Source organism: Anser brachyrhynchus (genome assembly GCF_964034855.1).
Source record: "Anser brachyrhynchus genome assembly, chromosome: 2".
NCBI classification, from domain to species: Eukaryota; Metazoa; Chordata; class Aves; order Anseriformes; family Anatidae; genus Anser; species Anser brachyrhynchus.
This window is the reverse complement of record NC_137695.1, coordinates 16,860,938-16,881,213: the sequence shown is the minus strand read 5'-3', so window position 1 is coordinate 16,881,213 and position 20,276 is coordinate 16,860,938. Positions and strand designations below refer to the sequence as shown.

The following is a 20,276-nucleotide window of genomic DNA, read 5'->3' as shown; positions in this document are numbered from 1 at the left end:
CTGGTACATGTCACTGTTTTTTCATCCATTAGTGATTTTTTTTTTCTCTTAACATCGTCTCTGATTTCTGTGTCATGAGGGGGAGTATTGTCAGATCTCATTCGCATGATGGGAGAGGCAGAAAATCCGTCCCATATATCATGTGCCCTTGGCTCCCAACACCACAAAGGATTTCTTCAAGCCCTGCTCATTATCTCCTTTTATACTTTAAAAGAGAAGCTAAAATGCTGGTGACAAATGGCCTCGTTTATCACATTTAATTGACTGACTGTTCTTTTAAGCCTCTGAAATACACACTTTGGGCCAAAGCACTGGAAAAAGAACATGCCATTTATCCTGGTCCGCTGCCAGGTCACATTAAAAAATGTTCAGGAGGTGTTTGCTCGACCAGTACATCGAGTGTGCTTGCTCCAGCAGCGTGTCTCCAGCTGTATGCTGTGCTGCTTTCTGGAAAGGAGGCTGAGCAACTGCTCCAAAAGTACTTTTTATCCTTTGCTAATAGCACTAACCATTTTACTAGAGACCTGTGGATGTGCAGCACAAGGTCTGCGCCCTCTGCAGAGGGTAGGACCTCCAGAAGCTCCACGAAGTGGAAACCTGGACATCGGGAGGTGGCCTGCTGTACCACTGCGGGGTTGCTTGTGTTTTTGATGGTAACAGAAATGAATTGCAGGCACCCAAAGGGAGGCCCCTTGCTCCTATCCCGTGCTTCCAGCCCCTTGTGAGCCTTGCCCTGCCACAGCAGAGCCCCTGCTACCGGCCTCCATTGGACTGAAGAGACGTACGGTGCCGTTTGGGAGGGACGATGGCACTCCTCTGCCCAGAGCTGGCACTGCCCCTGTCCTGGGACGCAGCTTGGCTTGGAGGGCCCGCACCTGCACAGGCTGAGTGTACACCTACCGTGTCATACTGTTAGGGGGAAAATAAAAATAATAAAAAAAAACTCCATTGTTGCAACACGTAAATAGAAATGCAACATGTGAGGCATCTCCCTCCCCTCTGTTCAGCTCCCTCTGTTAGTGTGTGACTTCACTGAGAGATTTTCTTACGGATAGGGATGCTGTTCCTCAAAAAAATGTGTGTAGGCGGGCAGGTAGGCTGAAGAAGGTGGTGTGGATTGGAGAAGAGGTGGCTGAGTAGTGAAATAACATTTATCATAACAGAGTGAGCAAAAGGAAAGCAAATAAATTGTTCTCTGTCAGTGCTGTAGGTAGCAGCCATGTGCTAAAATTTCAGTGGGGGTGTGTACTTCGTCTGGCCAGGAGGGAGTTGAGAAAGACTTAATACAGATTCAAGACAGATTTAAGAAATGTTCCGAACAGTAAGAGCAGAAAAACTCTGAAAGACTTCATCTCAGGAGGCTGTGGAGGTTCTGTCGGAGGCTTTCAGGGGCAGGCTCTCCACATGTCTGCAGGCAGTGCCCTAGGCACGGGGTGCGGGGATGGACTGAGGGCAGCCTGGGGGCCCTTCTGCGTGACACTTCCAGAGTACTGACCCCAGCAAGAGACTCCTCCGATAAAGCTCTTACAGAGAACATGACTCTGGTTCTGAAACCCCCACAAACCCCCCCCAAAAAGGGGGGTTCTCTGAAGCCCCCCCGAAAGATTTCAGGCTCAGCCGAGCCCTTCGCCAGCCGGCAGATGGAAACCTGTCGTCTCCTTTCCCCATCCCACCCTGCTGCCAAGGGGTGCCCCGAAGCCCCCGGCACCCCACAGCTGCTGTCCCCCATGGGGACCTCGGAGCCCGTCCCTCTGCATTCACCCCACGCTCACCAGACCTCGGGGGGACTCAGCATCGCGTCCAAGGGAGGAGATTGACACAAATCCCGCTGTCCCAATTAGCAGCCCGCCTAATCCCCGTGATGTCAACAGGGCTTTGCATGGCAGGATTTGGCCCACCGCCCTCCTGCGGGAACCGCAGAAGAGCTTTGGGTTTTATTCCCCCCTCCGTGGTAGGAGACAGCAAAATGCACTGCCGAGCTGTGTTCGTATCTGTGGGAAGATGCGACAGAAAAAGGTGTTTCTGGGGGAACACAGGGAAATCCCGCTGGGCTGCTCCTCTTTAACCCTAAAACATACGTATATGGGTTTGCCTACATTCGTGTGGATAAATATATTTTCACGTCCAACACACACAGTCTCTGGGGCTAGCACAAGGCACATGGGCGGCAGGGGGAGGAAGAGGGGGAGGCCAAGGGGGGGAAGCTGCCGTGGGACGCCGCGGCTCTCCGCTAACCCCCATTTCTTACTCTGCTGGAATGCAACCAGTGACTGTTCCTACTATTTAAGGAAAAAGGTTCCTATACAAAATCCTGTGGTTTTGAAGTGATCCTTTTATAGGCATAAAGAGATTTTTCCACATCCCTCTGTTTGATTTCTTTTTTCACTCGGACCTGGCTACTCACACAGATATTTACAGGATACCACACGCAGGAATCGTTCCTGCTCTTGGTGCTGGAGCTCAAATATCCCACCAGCTTACCACGAAAAGCCACAAAAAGCCAAGCAAACTGAAGTCGCTTTAGCCATAGGACAGTGCGACTGAGAGTTGAATTTGGTCCCGTACCCGTCCCGAGGGATTTGGAGCTGGAAATGCCTCATCACGGAGCTGAACGTGCTGTGTGCTCTGCAGCGGGCTCACCCTAATCACAGCTCTCCCTAATGAATTGTTTACGCTCGTGTTTCTCAACAACAGGGCACGTTAATGGAATTTGTAATTTCCTTGCTTTGGAATAAGATTAACTATATGTTAGCCTCGAGTTAACAGCAGGGGCTTTCAGGTTGTTTACCCTAAAAAGTAATTGGATGCAATGTGCAACGTGTGTCTGCTGCAGAGACCTCAACAGCCGTCCCGCCTTGCCCAGGGGCGTGCCCCGCTCCCAGAAGTGGGAAATGTGGCATCTGTGCTTGTTCGGGTTCGGGGAGGGGTGACCCCAGGCTTCCTGTGCCCCGGGCAGCGAGCACTGACAGGGACCAGGGGGCAATGTGGGGTGCTGGGGACTGTGAGCGCAGGTGCCCATGTGTGAAGGCTTGGGGGGGCTCAGGTGGGATGCATCCATCCAGCTGCTGCTGAGCCGCTTGGCCCAGCCAAACTGATGGGATGCGAGGGGGAAAAGCAAAGCTCAGGGACTTACAAACAAGTCCACGGCCACCTGAGATCTTCTCAAGTCACCCTGCAGGCACCGGCGTCCTTGGGGTTGTCCAGGCACAAGTGCTGAGCTGGGGGTCTGAAAACAGCATTGCACAGCTCGGCGCTTTATAAACACCAACACCATCTTTAATTTATTACTCCAGACTATACAGTCACATACAGTGCTGGAGGTAGCTTTTCCGCACGAAACTTACAAAAGAAGGGATTTACAGAGTCCCAGTAGCCGCTTGGTGCCAGATGTCTATTAGCTCATCACATACATATGCCGTGCAAGGATGCCGGCACCAACACTCCCCTACTGCCGAGACACGCCTGGTACCACCAGCTTGTGCTGACATCAGTAGCAACCTGCCCCAGCGTCTCCCCCACCGGCGCTAGGGGAAGTGGAGAGGACACATGTTCCAGATAGAAACACCGCCAGGGTCTGTTCCCACAGTGGCTTCAATTTATCTAATTTTACCTCAGATTTGATCTGAGTGGGAGGGATTCCTTCACAAGCTGTGTCCTGTCTGACAGCTTACACACTTCTAAAAAATGAAACTACGGGAGTAATAATAGGAGCAACGACAAAACTACTTCAAAGCAGCTGAGACTCCCAGAATGTGACAGAAAAACTTAACCTGCTACCTGGCTCCCCCTTGACAGATGAGGGATGTTCCTCATTCCTGCTTTAAGGTGGTGTACATCTCCAGCCTTAGAAGAACGACTCCTGATTTACTCATACACCGAGTGAGTGGCAAGTGCCGGAGCTGGATTTGGGGTCATTGGCACAGGTCTCAGTTCTCCAGGCTTTGAGCTCCCTCAGCTCATTGTTGAATCATCAGTCAAAGTCATCGTTTAAGTGTGCACAAAGCCCCCATGGAAAACTGTGTGATCCAGATACGCGTGCAGCTCATCTAGCATGAATGACTAAAGCCAGGCTAAAGATACATTGACAGAGCAGGGATGGAAAACTAAGTGATGCCCGCCTACAGAGGGACAAACTCGTAGCGCTCTCCCCAATTGTGGGTGGTCCATTGTGCACCATTCTACTCAACGAGAACATTAAACTCATACTTGCGAACCTAATTTGAAAAACCATTATCTAGACTTCACAATGGAAGCATTGTAACCTCCTCATTTGCACATACTGAGCCTCAGCCCCCAGTTCCTCTCCAGCACACAGAAGTCTCTTCAAAGTCCTGCGATCTGATTTGAAAAAAATGCTGTAGGCGTAAAGTTAGCGTGGAAGTACGCGGCCCACTGATGGCTCTGTTTTCATCCGCACAGAACACGAGGCCAGCGGATGATTTATTTTTATTGGCACTGCGGTCAGATAAGCTGCCCTTATGATGAATGAGAAAAGCACGGGTCGGCCTGAGCTGTCAGTCAGAAGGCAGAAAGACTGCAAAATGCAATTTAATTACGTACTCCTTGAGCATGCGCTGCTGGGTAGTGCCAGGGCCCCGCGCCTGCTGCTTCCCCCATTACTCTCAGAAATAGTGCTCCTGGTCAAGGAGGTCACTATTTGCCCTTGGACCGCTCTCGATCTTTGTAAATGCTGTGGCATGTCATGGGAGATTATGGCTATGTCACGACTGAAGCAAAAATGTCTGGCTTAAAATTAAGAACTGAATATCGGGGCTGAACATCAGGTGTGCTTCACCTCCTGCCTTCCCTGGGCAGTGGGGACAGCCTGCAATTTGCCATCTGCGACCACCTCAGAAAGGTTTCTGGACCTCGCTGTAACAAACCATTTTCCTCTGGTTGTTGTTCTCTTAGTTTTTACAAACCAAACTTGTTGCAATCACCCGGACTTTGGAATTAAGCAAACAAACTTTTGATGGATATTCTCACTCCTTCTGCGTTGCAGCCAATTTATCCTATGCTTTCCTTGAAGGAGACCTTGATTATCGCGTAAATTACATTTTTACCCTCTTCTTCTGAGATCTCAAGTGGGAAATGAATTTTTGGGGGGATTGAAGGTTGCTAGAGAACTCCAGCAAGTGAAAAGATCATGAATACAAATGGACGGCTTGGGAGGAACATCAAAGGATATTAACAGCACTGCAGAAATGCTCCAGAGCTTTAGAGCTCAGTGCTGTGGGTCTGTGTGCCTTCACAGCGTTGCTCGCACTGCTCGGATGGTAGTATCATGATTTGTACCACTTTCTGCCGAGGAGGAAACGAGGCAGCTGTCCCACAACTTCCAGGCCAGTAGCCAAGACCCCAGAGAAGAGCAGATTGCAGCTCCGTGTGGACGTGGACGTGCTCTGGGTGTGCTTCAAGCACCCACAGCAGGGAGCAGGGCTACTCAGACTTTTGTGACTTAAAGATGTTCTTCCTAAAACAACAGATTTTGTCATGGCTTTTTAAAAGTCACTTGTTGCAGGAAAACTCTGCTTTTAAGCAAGTATTTTCCAAATGATTTAAAAAATGACACCTGCAGTTTAAGTTTCTAATTTCTGAAGAGCAAAATATCCTGAGAAATTTGATTTTTTCCATTTCATCACAACTCAAAAAAAAAATAAATCACAGAGGGCTCTTTCTATTTGTTTTGTGGCTTTTGTTTGTTTGGGTTTTTTTGTTTGTTTTGTTTTTTCTTTTTTCTGTCCATCTGCAGCTGCCCGGGTGCCTCCTGCCAGCACACTGGGGCACCCGATGGGGACGCTGGGTGCGACCCCAGGCCTGGCGCTGTGTCCAGCAGCTATTCCAGTGCTCCTTCTCCTCCCTTTTTTCAGCTAGGTCTTAGCAGGGGTTTAAGTTTCCTTTTTGCCAGCAGCTGCACACACTCGGTACTTGCTGCTATTGGCACTGAAGATCAGAGAGGAGGGCAATGTGCTTTCTGTGATGAAATCTGGTTGGGAGCGGTAAAGATCTGAGGGCTCCCTCAGCCAGAAAATTGGATCCGGCTTACCTGAATGCCAGGTCATCTGGGCTGGAGTTAATAAATAGCTCGGGATGAAGGTGGACAAACAGAGGAGGAGCTGCTCTGTGCACATAGGAGCCTAGTTTGCTGCAGGGTCTGGCCCTTCATGTCGTCCTACGGCTCCTCCTGGGAGGGCTCACCTGGGCGAGCAGTGGCTGGTGCTGAGGACCCCAGCTCAGTGCATGTCCCAAACCTGTGGGGACTTCATGGCCTCGAGATGTCTCCTCTATCAGAACTGGGTGAAACTGGCTGTCAGATCCACACGTTATCACGGGCAGGGGAACAGACAGAATGGGTCAGGCTTTGGTGGCAGAAAATGCAGCTAGCACATCCCACTGGCTCTTCACAACTGTCACCCAGAAGGCCAGGTCCTGCTGGAACTGGGCTGCCAGGTGCTGGTGACACCAAAATGCATTCCCAGGGCCATCATACCTGCAGCCAGGTGCCTGGGTCCTGTCCCACACGTGCAGACATCTTGGTGCACCTACCCACGCTGGAAATGCTGGCCATGCCATCACACTGTCTTGTAAGTGAGGGTGGCTGGTGTCCCCGGGGTGTGCTGCCTGCACCACTGCCCGTGCAGAAACCCTACACACATAGCCAAAGTCTTTGGGATTTGTCCCTATAGAAATGCCTGGAGAGGTGGAAAAAGGAGGATTCTGTGAGGAAACCTTGGTGTATGGTAGCTCCAAATATGCCAAACTGCTCCAGGAGAGAAGTCCCCACTCAGGTGTTATGCCCTGTCCCCAGGAGCATCCCGCAAGCTCTCTTTTCTCTGGGCCATGGGTAGTGTGCTGCAATTTCAGGGTTTGCACAAACAAACACCAATCCCAGAGTTTCTTTCCAATGCCTCAGGTTGTTTCTGCAAGACTGCACAGTCACGGTTGTGTCCATGCACGTGTCCAAGATATCTTGGTTTGGAAAAGGGGTCAGGGACAAAGACAAAAAACGCAGGAAACACACCAAAAACGTGATTCATGGTTGCCATGGCTGTAATCCTGCCTGGTAACCCTGCGCTGCCACATCTGAATGAAAAGAGAACGGGTGAAGTGAATGGGTCTGCCATGGACCCTGCCACCCTGCCCTCCACCTCTCTCTTTTTGGGTGCAGGCAGCCACAGAATCACAGCATCACAAAACAGGCAAGGTGGGAAGGGACTTGCAGAGGTCATCTTGGGACTCCAGTCACCAGCCATCACCTTGTTTGTCCATCTTCTTCCCGACCAAGATGAGATTGTTCCCTTCGGCTGACAGAGGCTGAAAAATACGGCTTAGATCTGATTTTCTACCACCGCAGTTAGATTTTCTGTACTGTACAGGGGAAACAATGAAAGGTGAAATCCCTGTAGGGAAGGATTTGTGAAATTCTGCAGGAAATTGGTATTACAGATAATTGTTTCCTGCTGAGGGGATCTAACAGAACTTTGCAGAAAAGCTGCCCTTTTCAGCAATATCCACTGCAGTGTACCCAGGCACAAAAGTCTGTCTCTAGCACAAATGTGCTTCACTGCACATTTTCCTGCTGCACCTGAAATCTAATATTGGTTAATTCCACCGGGATTTCCTTCATAAGAGACAACATAGTGTAAATGGTAAACCTGTGAAATTGCAGATGAGGTGAAATGTTGGGTGCCTCGCCCTCTGGAGCACCAAGACTTTGATTCTTAATGGCAGCTATTGAGCCTTGCCTTTTGAAGATGTGCAGGGAAAATTTATTAACTATCAGCAAAACCTCTCCTAAGTAGGCTTGTACCATTAGAAGGCACCAGTTTTGTTCCGCTAAGGATAAAAAAGACACTTATAAGCAGCAGCATTCTTGTATCTGGTTCCCAGTATTTTTAGAATAGGTCCTTTTTTTTGGTCCCTATTGAAGGTACTTTGTTAAAATAAGCCAGCATTATCAGAATAACAGATACAGCAGTTGATGTGATACTGGGTTTTGCCATTATATACAGTTATGGATACATGTCCAGGAGAACTGATTTTTTTTTTTTTTAAGTCTAGACGCCTTTGGTAAGCTACTCTGAGCTGCAGTCATGCTAACAGTGGATGGGGGAATAAGCCTTCAGACAATCTTTCCTCTTCATGCTCCTGCTAAACTTACCAAAGTAGACAGACGGCACTTTCTGGATCAGAAACTCCTGTCCATCGATCATAGCCCTCTTATTCAGCTGCTGCCAACAGCTTTAGGCTTGAAGCAACAGAGACTTTGAACTAGATAAAAGGAAACTTCTGCTTACAATTATTACAATCAGAACAAAACCAAGAGAGCTGTGACTGTTTTATTAATATGTGTGCTTTGCTGTTCCCAACCTTTGCAAAATCCGTGTATATGGTTCTCCAAGAATATTACTACTTGGACCTAGTTCATATGGATTGCAAAGGATAAAGACATTCCTGAAAGCTCACTTGCCAGCTCCGCCGCTCTGCCAGCAGCAGTAATTTGAGAAGGAATGATGGTCCCTTTGAAATATGGACTGCAGTGTGACTGGAGTACTGGGCCCAGCTAGATACACGTGCATGGACAGACCTACAGACAACCCGTTTTCCTCATCTTCACCCTTCTGCTGCTGTGCAGCGCTCCTGCTGAGGGCACTGGAAGCAGAGAAGACATCAATTCTGATCTTTGAAATCGTTTCAGAAACATCGTTTCATCGTTTCAGCCACCGCATTGGGCTGTCCTGACAGTAGCAAGAGGAGCAAGGACTGGAGCAGAAGCTCAGATCTCCCATTTTCTTTTTATGTCTCAGTCATAGCTTTATGAAGAATTAGAGCATTTTTGCAGGACTCAAGCGTGCTGACAGTATCCGGTTTAACATGATAAACCTTGCTTGCCATCCCAAATTTACGAGCTATCAGATCAGCTCGTCTGCTAGGTTGTTACAGCCCCTCCCTTACATCATCAGGAGTGAATGTGTTATATCGATTATGCCTTTTACAGTCCAACGTGGGTTTAAGTAAACTGCGTTAACTGAAGGGCTTAATGAGAAAAACAGCTTCTGCATGTAGAGCCCTACCTGAGACAGATCTGAAATGCGCAAGTGTCTGTTACACAGACCCTAACTGCTTTATCAGATGAGAGGAGAAACCTGGCAAAGCTTAATGATCTCGCAGCAAAAGACATGAACGAGGCTGAGAGGTTTCTGTCAGATCACCCAAACAGATACTCGGGCTGCAGGACGGCGTGCTGCCATCCCAGCTAATGAGTTCCCAGCACAAGCACCTCGGCTCTCCATTTCTCCAGAGAGTTTCCTGAAAGGTAATTGACTTTTTGTGAGCAGAATGAATAAACCGTAGCAGAATAGCAGCTACGGTCTCTTGTGCTCCCTGTCAGTCACTGGACTTCAATAACCAGATTTGTTACTATTTTGAGCTCTGTCTTGAGGAAAGAGGCACATGGACAGACATACTCTGCAACGTAGTGTAAGAGTTGGTTAATGGGGGAATTTTATACCTTGTTAGGAATGACTTTAAGCTGTTCTTGTGTAGCTTTATTGATGGGTTGTGGTACAAGTGGCTTTGAGCCTGGCATCCCATGACCCATCCAGCTTCCATGCACACTGGGCTGCAGAGTCCAACTTCTCCTACCATGCCCTCAGCAGAGGGCAACGTAAGAAGGACTTCTATTTGGATCCCGCACAGGGAGTTGGAGGTACAGGGAGTTGGAGGTTGGTTTGGATACCGACAGGGAAGAGCAACACCAGCCAAGGTTTGAGCAAAAGCAGCTTGGACTCAGAGCCCAGGGCACAGCCACAGAGCATCAGAGAGCCCCTGAAGGTGGCCACCTTCCCCTGGGGGGCTGGAGAGCGGAGAGGCAGGAGGCAGGCTGTGGTGGCCAAGCCCTGCTAAGATGGCAGCACCTACAGCCACCCCCTTGCAGAAGTCCAGGTTTTTAAAGGAGTTCTGGGAAGGGGCGTACAAAAGGGAGAACCTAAGTCCTTAGGCAGCTGTGAATTGCTGTCTTGGATTTAGGCACCTAAGTGCTTTTTTGGACCTCATCCCAAACACTTCATTGAGTGAGCGTTGCTTTAGCTTTAACAACAGCCCGGTCAGGGGATAAGCAGCAACACAAACACTCCAAGCTGCTCTTCTAACGCATCCTAGGTTGCGAACAAATGATCGGTGCAGAAACAGCTGCACTGAGTTACGGTGTCATTGCCCCAAGCCGTTTCCTTCACCGCTTCTACAAGGAAACACCCCTCAGCAGTGCTTTCCTCACTGCCTTCGCTGCAACACCATCGGCCCGGGGCGCTCCAGAAAGCTCCCGCTGGCTTTGTGTTGAAACTGGTGAGCAGCTCCCACCACCCGTGCCTCCGACCCTGTCGGGGAGGAAGATGGCTCCCGGCAGGTCGAGGAGGACAGCAGTGTAAAGTAGCATTGTTTCTGTAGTGATTGTTTGCCTCCTTCCTTAAATATAGAGAGGTCGCTTGTAAGGAGCTGAGCTCTGGGACTCGCTCTTACGCCTCCCTCCTGAGGCGTGTCAACTGCTTACAGGGTTTGTGGTGCTGCTCATGACCACAGAGTTCACATTAAGTGGAAAGAGAACAGAGAATCTTCTGGTAAAGAGGGGAAATAAATGGCAAAGCTTACCTTCTGTCACCCGGGACACGTGTACGTTGACTTTGGAGGACACACGGTCACAGGTGCGCGCTGCCTGCAGGGCACAACAAAAGACAGAGCAGAAGTAAGACGACTCATTTCCATTTCAATTTTCTCCTTGTAGTGGATGCAATTCAGCTTTGCCCGGTGCTGTCTGCCCGGCTATAGCTGCATGTGCCTGGCAGTGTTTAGTCTCGTTTCAGACAGTTCGTTCAGAGGCTGACTGGCTGCTTTTCTCCCAGAGCCTGCTGCGGACAAACAAGGCTCTCAAAAACAGTCTGAACGAAGGGTCTCCTTCCAGATTCAGGTCTTTTTAATACTTCAGAGGTGAAGTGGGGTCTTGTGAGGTCCCCGCTGTCTGGGAAGGGGGACATGGGACCCCCCAGAGTGGGGACTTGTCTGTGGGGACGACCGGGTTCGGACAGGCCGGCAGTGTGATTAAAGGGTGTGTGGTATAAATGGACCACAGCTCCCCAGCCTTTGCACGGCCTGCCTCCTGATGAGAGGGTGCGGGACACTTCTGTGCTGCACTGCGACCTGCCAAAATATAGGGGCTGAAGCTTGAGCCCGTGGAAGACAGGATGTGATAAATTAAGGCTTCCGTGGTGGTTGTTTCTGATCTGAAATAGAGAAAATACAGTGTAAGAATAGGTGTAATTTCCACTGATGAGTCTAAAAGCCCTCTGGTGATTCAGACAGGCTGCATAAGTTGTACAGGAGGCAGTCTCAAGCCGAAACAACCTAGTAAAATGCACACGGATGCCTATTGATTAATCTGAATGAGGCTTTGCCCAATTAAAGTTTTTTATTATTTTGGTGCTTGGTTCCATTTTCCCGCTGGTGTTGGACAGACGGAGGGAAATGGAGGAGTTCGGCTTAGCAAGAAAAGCATTTAGCATGAGAGCTTGGACTTCCCCACCTTCCAAACAAGACTTATTTGTAATATCCGTATCAGCTTCCACAAGACTGCTTAAGAAATTAATAGACTTCAAAGACTTCCATGCTAAAATACAGCCCCTACACACCTGCAACCCTTCATGGTGCAGGCGTATGTTCTGTTGGTGCTGTGATCCTTTGCACAGTTGTTGTAATTTAACAGGTTATCAAGCAAAATTGTGTTTCCATGATGTTGCTCAGAAGGTTCTGGGCATGAGGACTTTCCTTGAAGAAGTGTCTCCTCTCCAGTCCCTCCAGAAGCACTGCAAGTGGACACCAGTTAGGAAAGGGGGATGAGAGCAGTATTTGAGTAAGTGCAAACTCTCCTGAAAAAACAATACAAGAGTGAGTAAGAGTTAGCTGCAAGAACAAACTATACAAGCACAAGGCAAGTTTATTACTGTGGGTCTAAAGACCCCACTCACATCTAAACCTGTACACCGGTGGGAGTGAGGGGGAAGGAAAGCAGCTTGTCGAGCATGCCTCTGTGCCACAGGGATGCTTTATGCAGCTATATTTTTCTATTTTGGACCCACGCTTGACGCAGAGGTGGGCCTGTGCTGCCCCCACAGATAACAGCACGCTCCTGAGGTGATTTCACAGCTTCAAGGCAGGCACTTTGAAAAGATTTTTCTATTAAGAATGGATTTGAGCCCTAATCCCTTGACCCCGCCGGCACATCAGCATGACAGGTCCCTGCTCCTGATAACAAACCTCTGCGGTGCCCCTGCCTGCTCCCCTCACGGAGAGCTGCGTGGGGCGGCAGCGCTGCCCTGGCCGCCCTCCAGAGCCCGGGGATCTGTGTAATCTCCCGTGTCAAGATGTGTTTGGATACAGAAAGCCACACCATCCTGGTGTATATCAGCTAGATAACCGGAGCGGCCTGCCCCAGGGAGACAGATTCCTTGTGCTCTGTCCAAAACCCGTCCCTCCGCGGCCTTTCTGGTGGCTCTTCAACCCCGAGCGACACTCGTGCCTTCAGGGGGCTGTTCTTTGGGAGATAAACATAGCTCTTCTGGTTCCAAAATTACAAGCCATTCTCACATTTTTTCTCTTTAACAGACTGTAATTTCAGCTTTTTGGGTGAGGCTTTTTGTGGGAACGGCCTGGCATGAAGGGGTCTTGCAAACTCTTGTTGAACTCTGTGAGTAGTCCCATTACGGGCAGCCCTGCCTCATGCTCCCGCCCCTGCCACCACGCCGAGCTTCTTCTACAGAAAAATAATAAAATAAAATAAAATAAAATAAAATAAAATAAAATAAAATAAAATAAAATAAAATAAAATAAAATAAAATAAAATAAAATAAAATAAAATAAAATAAAATAAAATAAAATAAAATAAAATAATAAAATGTTTTCTGCCCTTGATATCTCATAAAATGAGCTCATGTAGATGCATGGCAGGGAGGCAGTATTTCAGAAAGGACAGTGTTGCCCTTTGAAATAAACGATTTAAAATTTAATGCTGCCACAGCTGAAGGCTGGAATTGGTGAGCTGAAGTTAAATAGCTATTATTTAAATCCTTATGGAACTAATAGGAACTCTGCCGCAGAGCATTTATAACAAGAGCCGTTTTATTGTGTGCTGTGGTTTGGTATTAAAAAGCACTATTTCCGTGATGTTCCCCCGTTCCCCAGTGTGAACCTGTGGTCCTTGGGGAAGGGCTTACTGCAGAGCGCAACCCCTCCAGACTCTACTGCTTGATATTTACTGCTGCAACCATGGGTTCTTTTGTTGCCTGTATATGTTTTTCATTTGCTCCTCATGAACCCCAGGGCTTCAGTTGCATCTTAGAGCAGTGATTGCCACAGCCTAACTGCATGCAGCAGAAATAAGTACAAATCCCTACATCAGTACCGGGTTTGCCATCTTCCAGCTAACTGTTTATATGTGTATGTTCAGCAAAGGGAGGAGACATTCCCAAACTACCTGTCCTGTTTCTACATTACTTTGCAGGCTTTTATCACCCCACCTCGTGTGTGTCCCTTCCATCAGGTGCCCCACTACTTCGGCCTCCGCTCTCCCAGACAAAGAGCTGCTCAGCACACACACTGTGTGCTCGTGAGTTAAATTATTTGTGCTGCTAAGAACATGTTTGCAGCTGTTCTGAAGATGAAGTGGCTTTTTTTTTTCAAAGTAGGTTTGTAATTAGCTTCATGAAAAAGTCAAAGGATCTTCAGCCGATGCCTGTGGGCAACCTGAATTTGCTCTCAGCCTTCACCGTGATGCCAGTAGGTCACTACCTGACCTCCCCACAGTGAATCTGCAGTCACAGTTTGACAGTGCTGTGGTGCAAAACTCTGCGAGAGGACAGGGTGCACCCAACTGCTTGACCAGACCAGCACTGCATATCAGGTGTGACACCAGGGGCTGCTGAGTGTTGGCTGGGAGCAGCCAAGCACCCCTAATGACAGTGAAGCGGGCATTTAGATCATCAAGATCTTGTGGTAATATATGAGATCCAACCAGAGTCCCTTCTTCTTTTACCTTATTTGAAGTATGCTTTCATGAGATTTTTCCACAGTGGTGTTAGTGGGGTCACAGCCCTTGCTAACCCCTGCTTTTTGACTAGAGAAATAAAGCTAAAACCTCACCTGTGCTTGGAAAAAGACCGCTTCTCTGTTGTATACACCTCAAATGTCTGTTCTCAGCCACGACCTCACTTGCCATCGTCTGCAAGACTTCACTCCCTAATGAGTGACACGTGGATCATTAGCAGAAACGATGATGTGGCCATCACAGCCCTTGGCCTTCATACCTAGGCTTGTGGACATCAGCAGAGATGCAGTAATGTCTCTAGTGTACTGTTTGTATACCCTTGTACTTAAGGCATCAAATCCCTATTACTTCCATTGACCTAATGCAGATCAGCCTTCTGTAGGGCAGTGGGCATCCAAATTCTAAACTAGGAAAAGTAGGCCAGATCCAGCACCAATATTCTTTGCTATCGTCCAAGTATTCCCCTTCTATCCACCCCTGCCTTCTCCTGCCCCTTCTCCATCCCCAGTCCCAACACCTTCCCGGGAGGCCTGCTGGAGCTCCCAGTCCTTCTTGAGAGCTTTCCAGCTGAACGACTGTACAGATATTTTAGCCAGAAAACTCTTCTGAAAAATTAGGCCTAACAGTTCTGTTCCCCGTCTGGGTGATGGGAGCAATTCCTGTTAGAACTTCCCACCTCTCCGGGGTGTTGTGATGAGAAACTCATTAATATTTCCTGAGCACCCTGAGCCAACTCCTTGAATGAAAGAGCTGCAAGGATTGTTTTAACAATACTTAGCACTTCAAAAGTTTTAAAAACACTACCTAATTTTCCCAAATGTAAAACAGCTAAAATTTGAAGGGTAATTTGCGTGCCACACCTCTTAACCTCTTCAGCAGCCTCCTCAATGTTCAGGTGTCTTCACACACAGTGTGTGTGTACGGTTCCTCCGGGTTAACTACTCTTTTATTTCTAGTTTTTTATCCATTTTTTTTGTCCCTCCATCATACATTCAGGTGTGATACAGATGCTCACTTAGTCCTTATATCTAAAGGAAAATACAATCAGTGCACTGACCCACTACTCTCTGGCAGCCTATGTAGCGGTGTGTCGGTGACTGCCTCGTACCTATTTCCAAAAAAAAACAGTGTCCAAGAGCCAGCAATTGCCTGAGTTACACAGCCACAGCTCAGACAGCAAAGACTGACCAAGGCAAAGACACTTCTCCCACTGCACCCCCCCTCAAAGCCAGAGCCAGTTGTGAGACCTCCCTGCTGTCCCCACGCTCTGTCCGTCTGCTGACGAGTTATCGCAGCCTCTGGTCCGACACCTTGTGCACAAACCAGCTGGTGTGTATTACATCGTCCTCGCAGAGCAGTCACCACCCGGTATCGTGAACTATTTCCCTGTGTTCCATACACACCCATCCCGTCCGCTTCTCTGGGGCACTTAGGAAGCGGTAAAGTAGTTAAGGAATTGAATCCCCAAATATCAGGTCAAAATACAGCTAAAGAAGTACGGAGGACAAACCAAAACATCTCCTCTCCATGGCAATGCTTAGTGTTTCCCTTGATGTAGCTATAAAATATCTGAAGCTCCTCTGTTCCAAACTGAAGAGGTGCCAATTCTATAAACAGGTGATTACTGGCGGGAGGAGTAATGTGACATGTTTTCTTGCAAAAGTGTAATATCTGTTTTGTTTATGAATAGCATCTGTTCTAAGAAAGTTTCATATATCATGGCCGTAACATGCCATATAGGACGGACAAGAGGAAAACATAAGCACGGTTTTAATAGCACATCTGTGGCTAGTTAGTTATGGTAAACTTCAGGTATGTGGTGATTTCAGCGTGTGTTCCTAAATACATCCCCAGCAACTGGATCTAAGACAAGTGCTGTTACTGCATTTCAGGGAATAATTAATGTACCCAGTCACTTAAAAGCACACCAAAATTTGATGGAATCTGGTTGACCTCAAGGTAAAAAACACTGACACAAGATCACCTAAAGATACAAGGCTGAAAGCTTGCACCAAGCTAGGTAGGGATGGCAGGACAGCTCTGGCCCTGAGCAGCAGTGCTGATGATGGGAGACAAAACACAGAAGAGTCCTGGTGAGGGAGGCTTTCAGGCCAGAGCGAATTATAAAGGCATAAAGCAGCAGTAACTTGCACCGGGCAGGCCAGAACTTCCCATTCACTCATCACACAGCAACGGCCAGCAGCAGTGCTGGGGCTGAGGAGCTGGCCGGTGTGCAGCATGCGCCGTGTTTTTCCTTTTCCCCTCCCTGCACGTTAACTCGTCTGCATTTCCCCCATCTGGCCTGCCTCTCCCGTGTTTGTGCGTTCCTGCTTTCCATGATTTCTCCCTATAACGGCCACTAACTCAAACTCGAGGCCAGAGCTTTGCTTTGCTGTGCATGCTTGCAAATGGCTTTTGACTCGTGGTTTCTTCACCCTTGTTGCCCGCTGCGAGCCATGCGGAGCACCCAAAGTGGCAATAACGGCTCTGTCCTCTCCGGTCTCATTGTGTCACTGATTTTCGCCCACCTCAGGAGCCCTCAGTGGCCGAGCCCTGTGCCAGATGCTTCAGGGCTCTTTTCTCTTCTGCAGACCCCATTCGTATGTTTCTCTCGCAGCCACATTTAGTTCTTACAGCTGTTTTAGGTTGGGAGTGCCAAACAGAAGATGGTCAAACTGTGGTCCCCTTCTCCAGAAAGAGCCAGGAGAGGGACATCTCCGCAGGACCATGGGCTTTGCAGGGGAGCAATGCTCCACTGGCCATGCACATTTACTGCGATCACACACACACACACAAAAAAAAAAAAAGGCAGAATTGCTTTCCTCCTCTGCTTTTCCTCATCTTTGCCTTTCTCCAAGCATCCTTGCCCTTCTCCACCTGCGTGAGACCATGACCCCACCAATCTGGGCACTGAGCTGGGGCAAAACCAGAAGCTCCATCTGCCCCAAGAGCCTGCTCGCTAGCAGGCTGAGGGCAAGATGCAGGAGGGGCGAAAAAAAGTCCCCAAAAGCCACACTGCTGTGGAGGGGCAGAGCCCAGCGCAGCGCTCAGAGCTTCCCAGCCGCAGTCCCGTGTCTTCGTGCCGTACACCAGTCCTCTGCTCAGCCCCCCTTGCGTGGGATTTGGGGCTGCAGCTGTTCACAATCGCTAATTGTGAGTCCAGCCTGAGAGAATGCCCAGATCATCTTGAAAACGATGTGATTTGCTTTCTGGTGTCAGACCGCAGAGCTACGTCCAGGTTGTGTTTTCAGGCTTTTCTCTGTAACAGGAGAGCCAGAAGCACAGGTGGCTGTTCTCTTTGTTTTAGGAGGAAAGCTGTTTCTCATTTCAAGGCCTTTTGACTTTAAGGAAACCTTCGGAGAGTGCAGGACTCCTAACAAATTTGCAGAAATGCCTTCATTCAAGGGCTGCACCTCCCTTTGCAGCCCACCACGTACCCTCAGAAGAGGTGTAACAAAAATACCCTCAAACACAGAAATGCAACCAGTACCCGGCTTTGGGGTGTGCTGCCTTGTGTGCTTTTATCGCGCTCTCTGCAGGCAGTGAACTCCCGAGGGCAAGGACCTGACCCTTCCCTTCATGTTGACATTGTTCAGAACATGACACAGGCTTCCTCCTCTGGAGGGGCTGCTCCAGCTGGTGCCCCCCCACCATCTCCCAGTGCCGCAGCAGCTCCTGGCCTTGCTCTGTGTCCTAATCCCCAACAGGGAAGTTTGGGCTCGGGAAGGAGGGATGTCAACAGGACCATCTCCTACAGCCAAGCAAACAGCCCCGAGGTGCAGCCATGCAGATGAGGAAATCATCCTGGATTTTTATTTATTTTTTCATACAAGACAGTAGAGACAGGTATTAAAAAAACACCTCCCAATTTGCCTGTCAGAGTCAAGATATTTAAATAATAAACCTTAACTAGTGCCAGCAAGGCCTCTTTGACGGAAACCTGTGCTACCATCACGCCCACAAGAAGCTGTGCTCTGACAAAACCCAATCTTTCTGCTCATTTACTGTTAGCCACAAGGCTTTGCTGTGGGCAAAATACAGGGCTACCTGACCAGCAAAGCTGCGGGAGCTGCACAGGTACCCTGCAGGGCTGGGGTGTGAGGTGCTGCACGGGGTCCTGCTGGAGGTCCCCCTGCCACCAGTGGTGCTGCCCGTGGGGGACACTTCATGTGCCAGAGGTTGCAAGCAAAGCCTCGCTGCTGGAAGGCAAAAGGAAATGCCTGAAGAAAAGCAGGGCAATGATGATTACATCGAAAGCAGGGCACCAGGAACCTGCACCTGGTTCTGGGCTCTCCTGCCCAGCTCTTGGAGTCATCACTCAACTTCCAGCCCTTGCTTTCCCACTCTTAGCCAGAGCACGTATTGAATAGGGCTCTGTTTGTGAACATGTGTAAAGTGCTTTGATGGCCTAGGGTAAAAGTCAATTAAGACATGGCGAGCAGTTGGCGGGCCCAAGCAATTGCTGAAGTAAATGATTCACAAACATGCCCTTTCCAGAGCGTCATTAAACTGAAGCAGATTTTCAAATGATTCACCTGTTTCTTGAGGCTGAATAAATGACGGGGAGTGGAGAGGTGGGGAAGCAGGCAACCAATAATGCTTCAAAAAAGCTCCCAAATGTCACAGTGAAAACCGTGGCAAGGACGAGCCCTTTGGGCACGTGGTCTGCCCAGGCCAGCAGATGCGGCAGCTGAGGAAGGATGCACTCTGGTCCCTCTCCCTCGGCTGGACTCTTTCTGCAGATCATCCCCATGCAGGTAAAGTTGATATTTTCCATCATCAGCCCCACATGGGAGCGTGCTCCCAGCAGGGCTCCGGGGTCAGGCCCTTCTGCGTTACCTTCCTGGAGTGTTGCACCGCCGTTGGACGTGTCCCCAACTCAGCTTCGCAGCGAAGCGCCCAGTGAGCAGGCTTGTGATGGCGGGCTGCGATCATAGAATCACAGAACCGTCAAATCAATAAGGTTGGAAAAGGCCTCCAAGATCATCTGGTCCAACCATCCCCCTACCACCAATATCACCCGCTAAGCCATGTCCCTAAGCACCACGTCCAACCTTTCCTTAAACAACCCCAGGGACGGTGACTCCACCACCTCCCTGGGCAACCTGTTCCAATGCCTGACTGCCCTTTTTGAGAAGAAATGTCTCCTCATTTCCAACCTGAACCTCCCCTGGTGCAACTTGAGGCCATTCCCTCTAGTCCTGTCACTAGTTATCTGCGAGAAGAGGCCGACCCCCAGCCCCCCACACCTTCCTTTCAGGCAGTTGTAGAGAGCAATGTGGTCTCCCCTGAGTCTTCTCTTCCCCAGATTAAACAACCCCAGTTCCCTCAGCCACTCCTCACAGGACTTGTGTCCCAGGCCCTTCAGCAGCTTCGTAGCCCTTCTCTGGACACGCTCCAGGGCCTCGATGTCCTTCTTGTAGTGAGGGGCCCACAGCTGAACACAGCACTCGAGGTGCGGCCTCACCAGAGCAGAGTACAGGGGAACAATCACCTCCCTGGTCCTGCTGGCTGCGCTATTCCTGACACAAGCCAGGATGCCGTTGGCCTTCTTGGCCACCTGGGCACACTGCCGGCTCATGTTCAGGCGAGCATCGACCAGCACCCCCAGATCCCTTTCCTCTGCGCAGCTTTCCAGCCACTCTGCCCCAAGCCTGTAAGGTTAAACATGGCAGGGACCTCAAAGATCACCTCACTGCCCCGGGCAGGGTTGCCACCCGCTAGCTCAGTTTGTCCAAGCCCCCATTTTCCTTGAATTATACCCGAAGAGAGGGGGCAGGACGGGAGCTTCCAAGCGAGCCCCAGACGCCCTGGGGGGGCGGGCGAGCCCCGGGGGCCTCCCGCGGCCGCTCCGCCCCGCTCCTCCCGTCCCATCCCCGTCCGTCCCAGTCCGTCCCATCCCATCCCGGCCCGTCCCGGCCCGTCCCGCCCCATCCCGCCCCGCCGCGGGTGGCGGGCCCCGCAGGCTCGGCGCCTCCCGGCTGCCGCGGAGCGCGGCGGCCCCGCCGCCACCCGAGCGAGGGCCGCCGGCGGAGCGGTGAGTGCCGGCCGGGCCGGGGGCAGCGGCGCGGGCCGGGGGGGCTCGGGGACGAGCTGGAGGAGGCGGTGGGGTCGCCGCACCCCCGCCCTGCACCTGCTGGGACCCCTCGGTGAGGGGAGGGGGGGGTCCGCCGGCAGCCCCCCA

At 50.0% G+C, this 20,276-nt stretch overlaps 2 protein-coding genes across 7 annotated transcripts in view; one reads left to right on the top strand and one right to left on the bottom strand.

The window, feature by feature from the left end:
- LOC308191170 (uncharacterized protein) overlaps positions 1-19,893 on the bottom strand; it is a 28,331-nt gene extending 8,438 nt beyond the window's left edge. The window contains exons 1-4 of one of the 2 annotated variants that reach the window (XM_080583366.1): positions 19,436-19,893; positions 18,932-19,017; positions 10,648-10,711; positions 1,773-1,991 (exon numbers count right to left, since the gene is read on the bottom strand). In XM_080583366.1, coding sequence (XP_080439492.1) covers positions 1,789-1,991; positions 10,648-10,711; positions 18,932-19,017; positions 19,436-19,673 — 591 coding nt within the window. In that variant the 5' untranslated portion in view covers positions 19,674-19,893 and the 3' untranslated portion in view covers positions 1,773-1,788. Of the gene's footprint in view, positions 1-1,772; positions 1,992-3,802; positions 19,018-19,435 lie in introns of those variants that run through there. The other variant, XR_013947749.1, reaches the window with a different exon arrangement.
- The window catches only part of JCAD (junctional cadherin 5 associated), a 60,012-nt gene that overhangs the window by 12,723 nt on the left and 27,013 nt on the right, over positions 1-20,276 (top strand). For 2 of the 5 annotated variants that reach the window (XM_080583270.1, XM_080583265.1), the window contains exon 1: positions 20,023-20,129. The exons of 2 other annotated variants lie outside the window; for them this stretch is intronic. The gene's annotated coding sequence lies outside the window, so the exon portion shown is untranslated. Of the gene's footprint in view, positions 1-20,009; positions 20,130-20,276 lie in introns of those variants that run through there. One more of the 5 variants, XM_080583271.1, reaches the window with a different exon arrangement.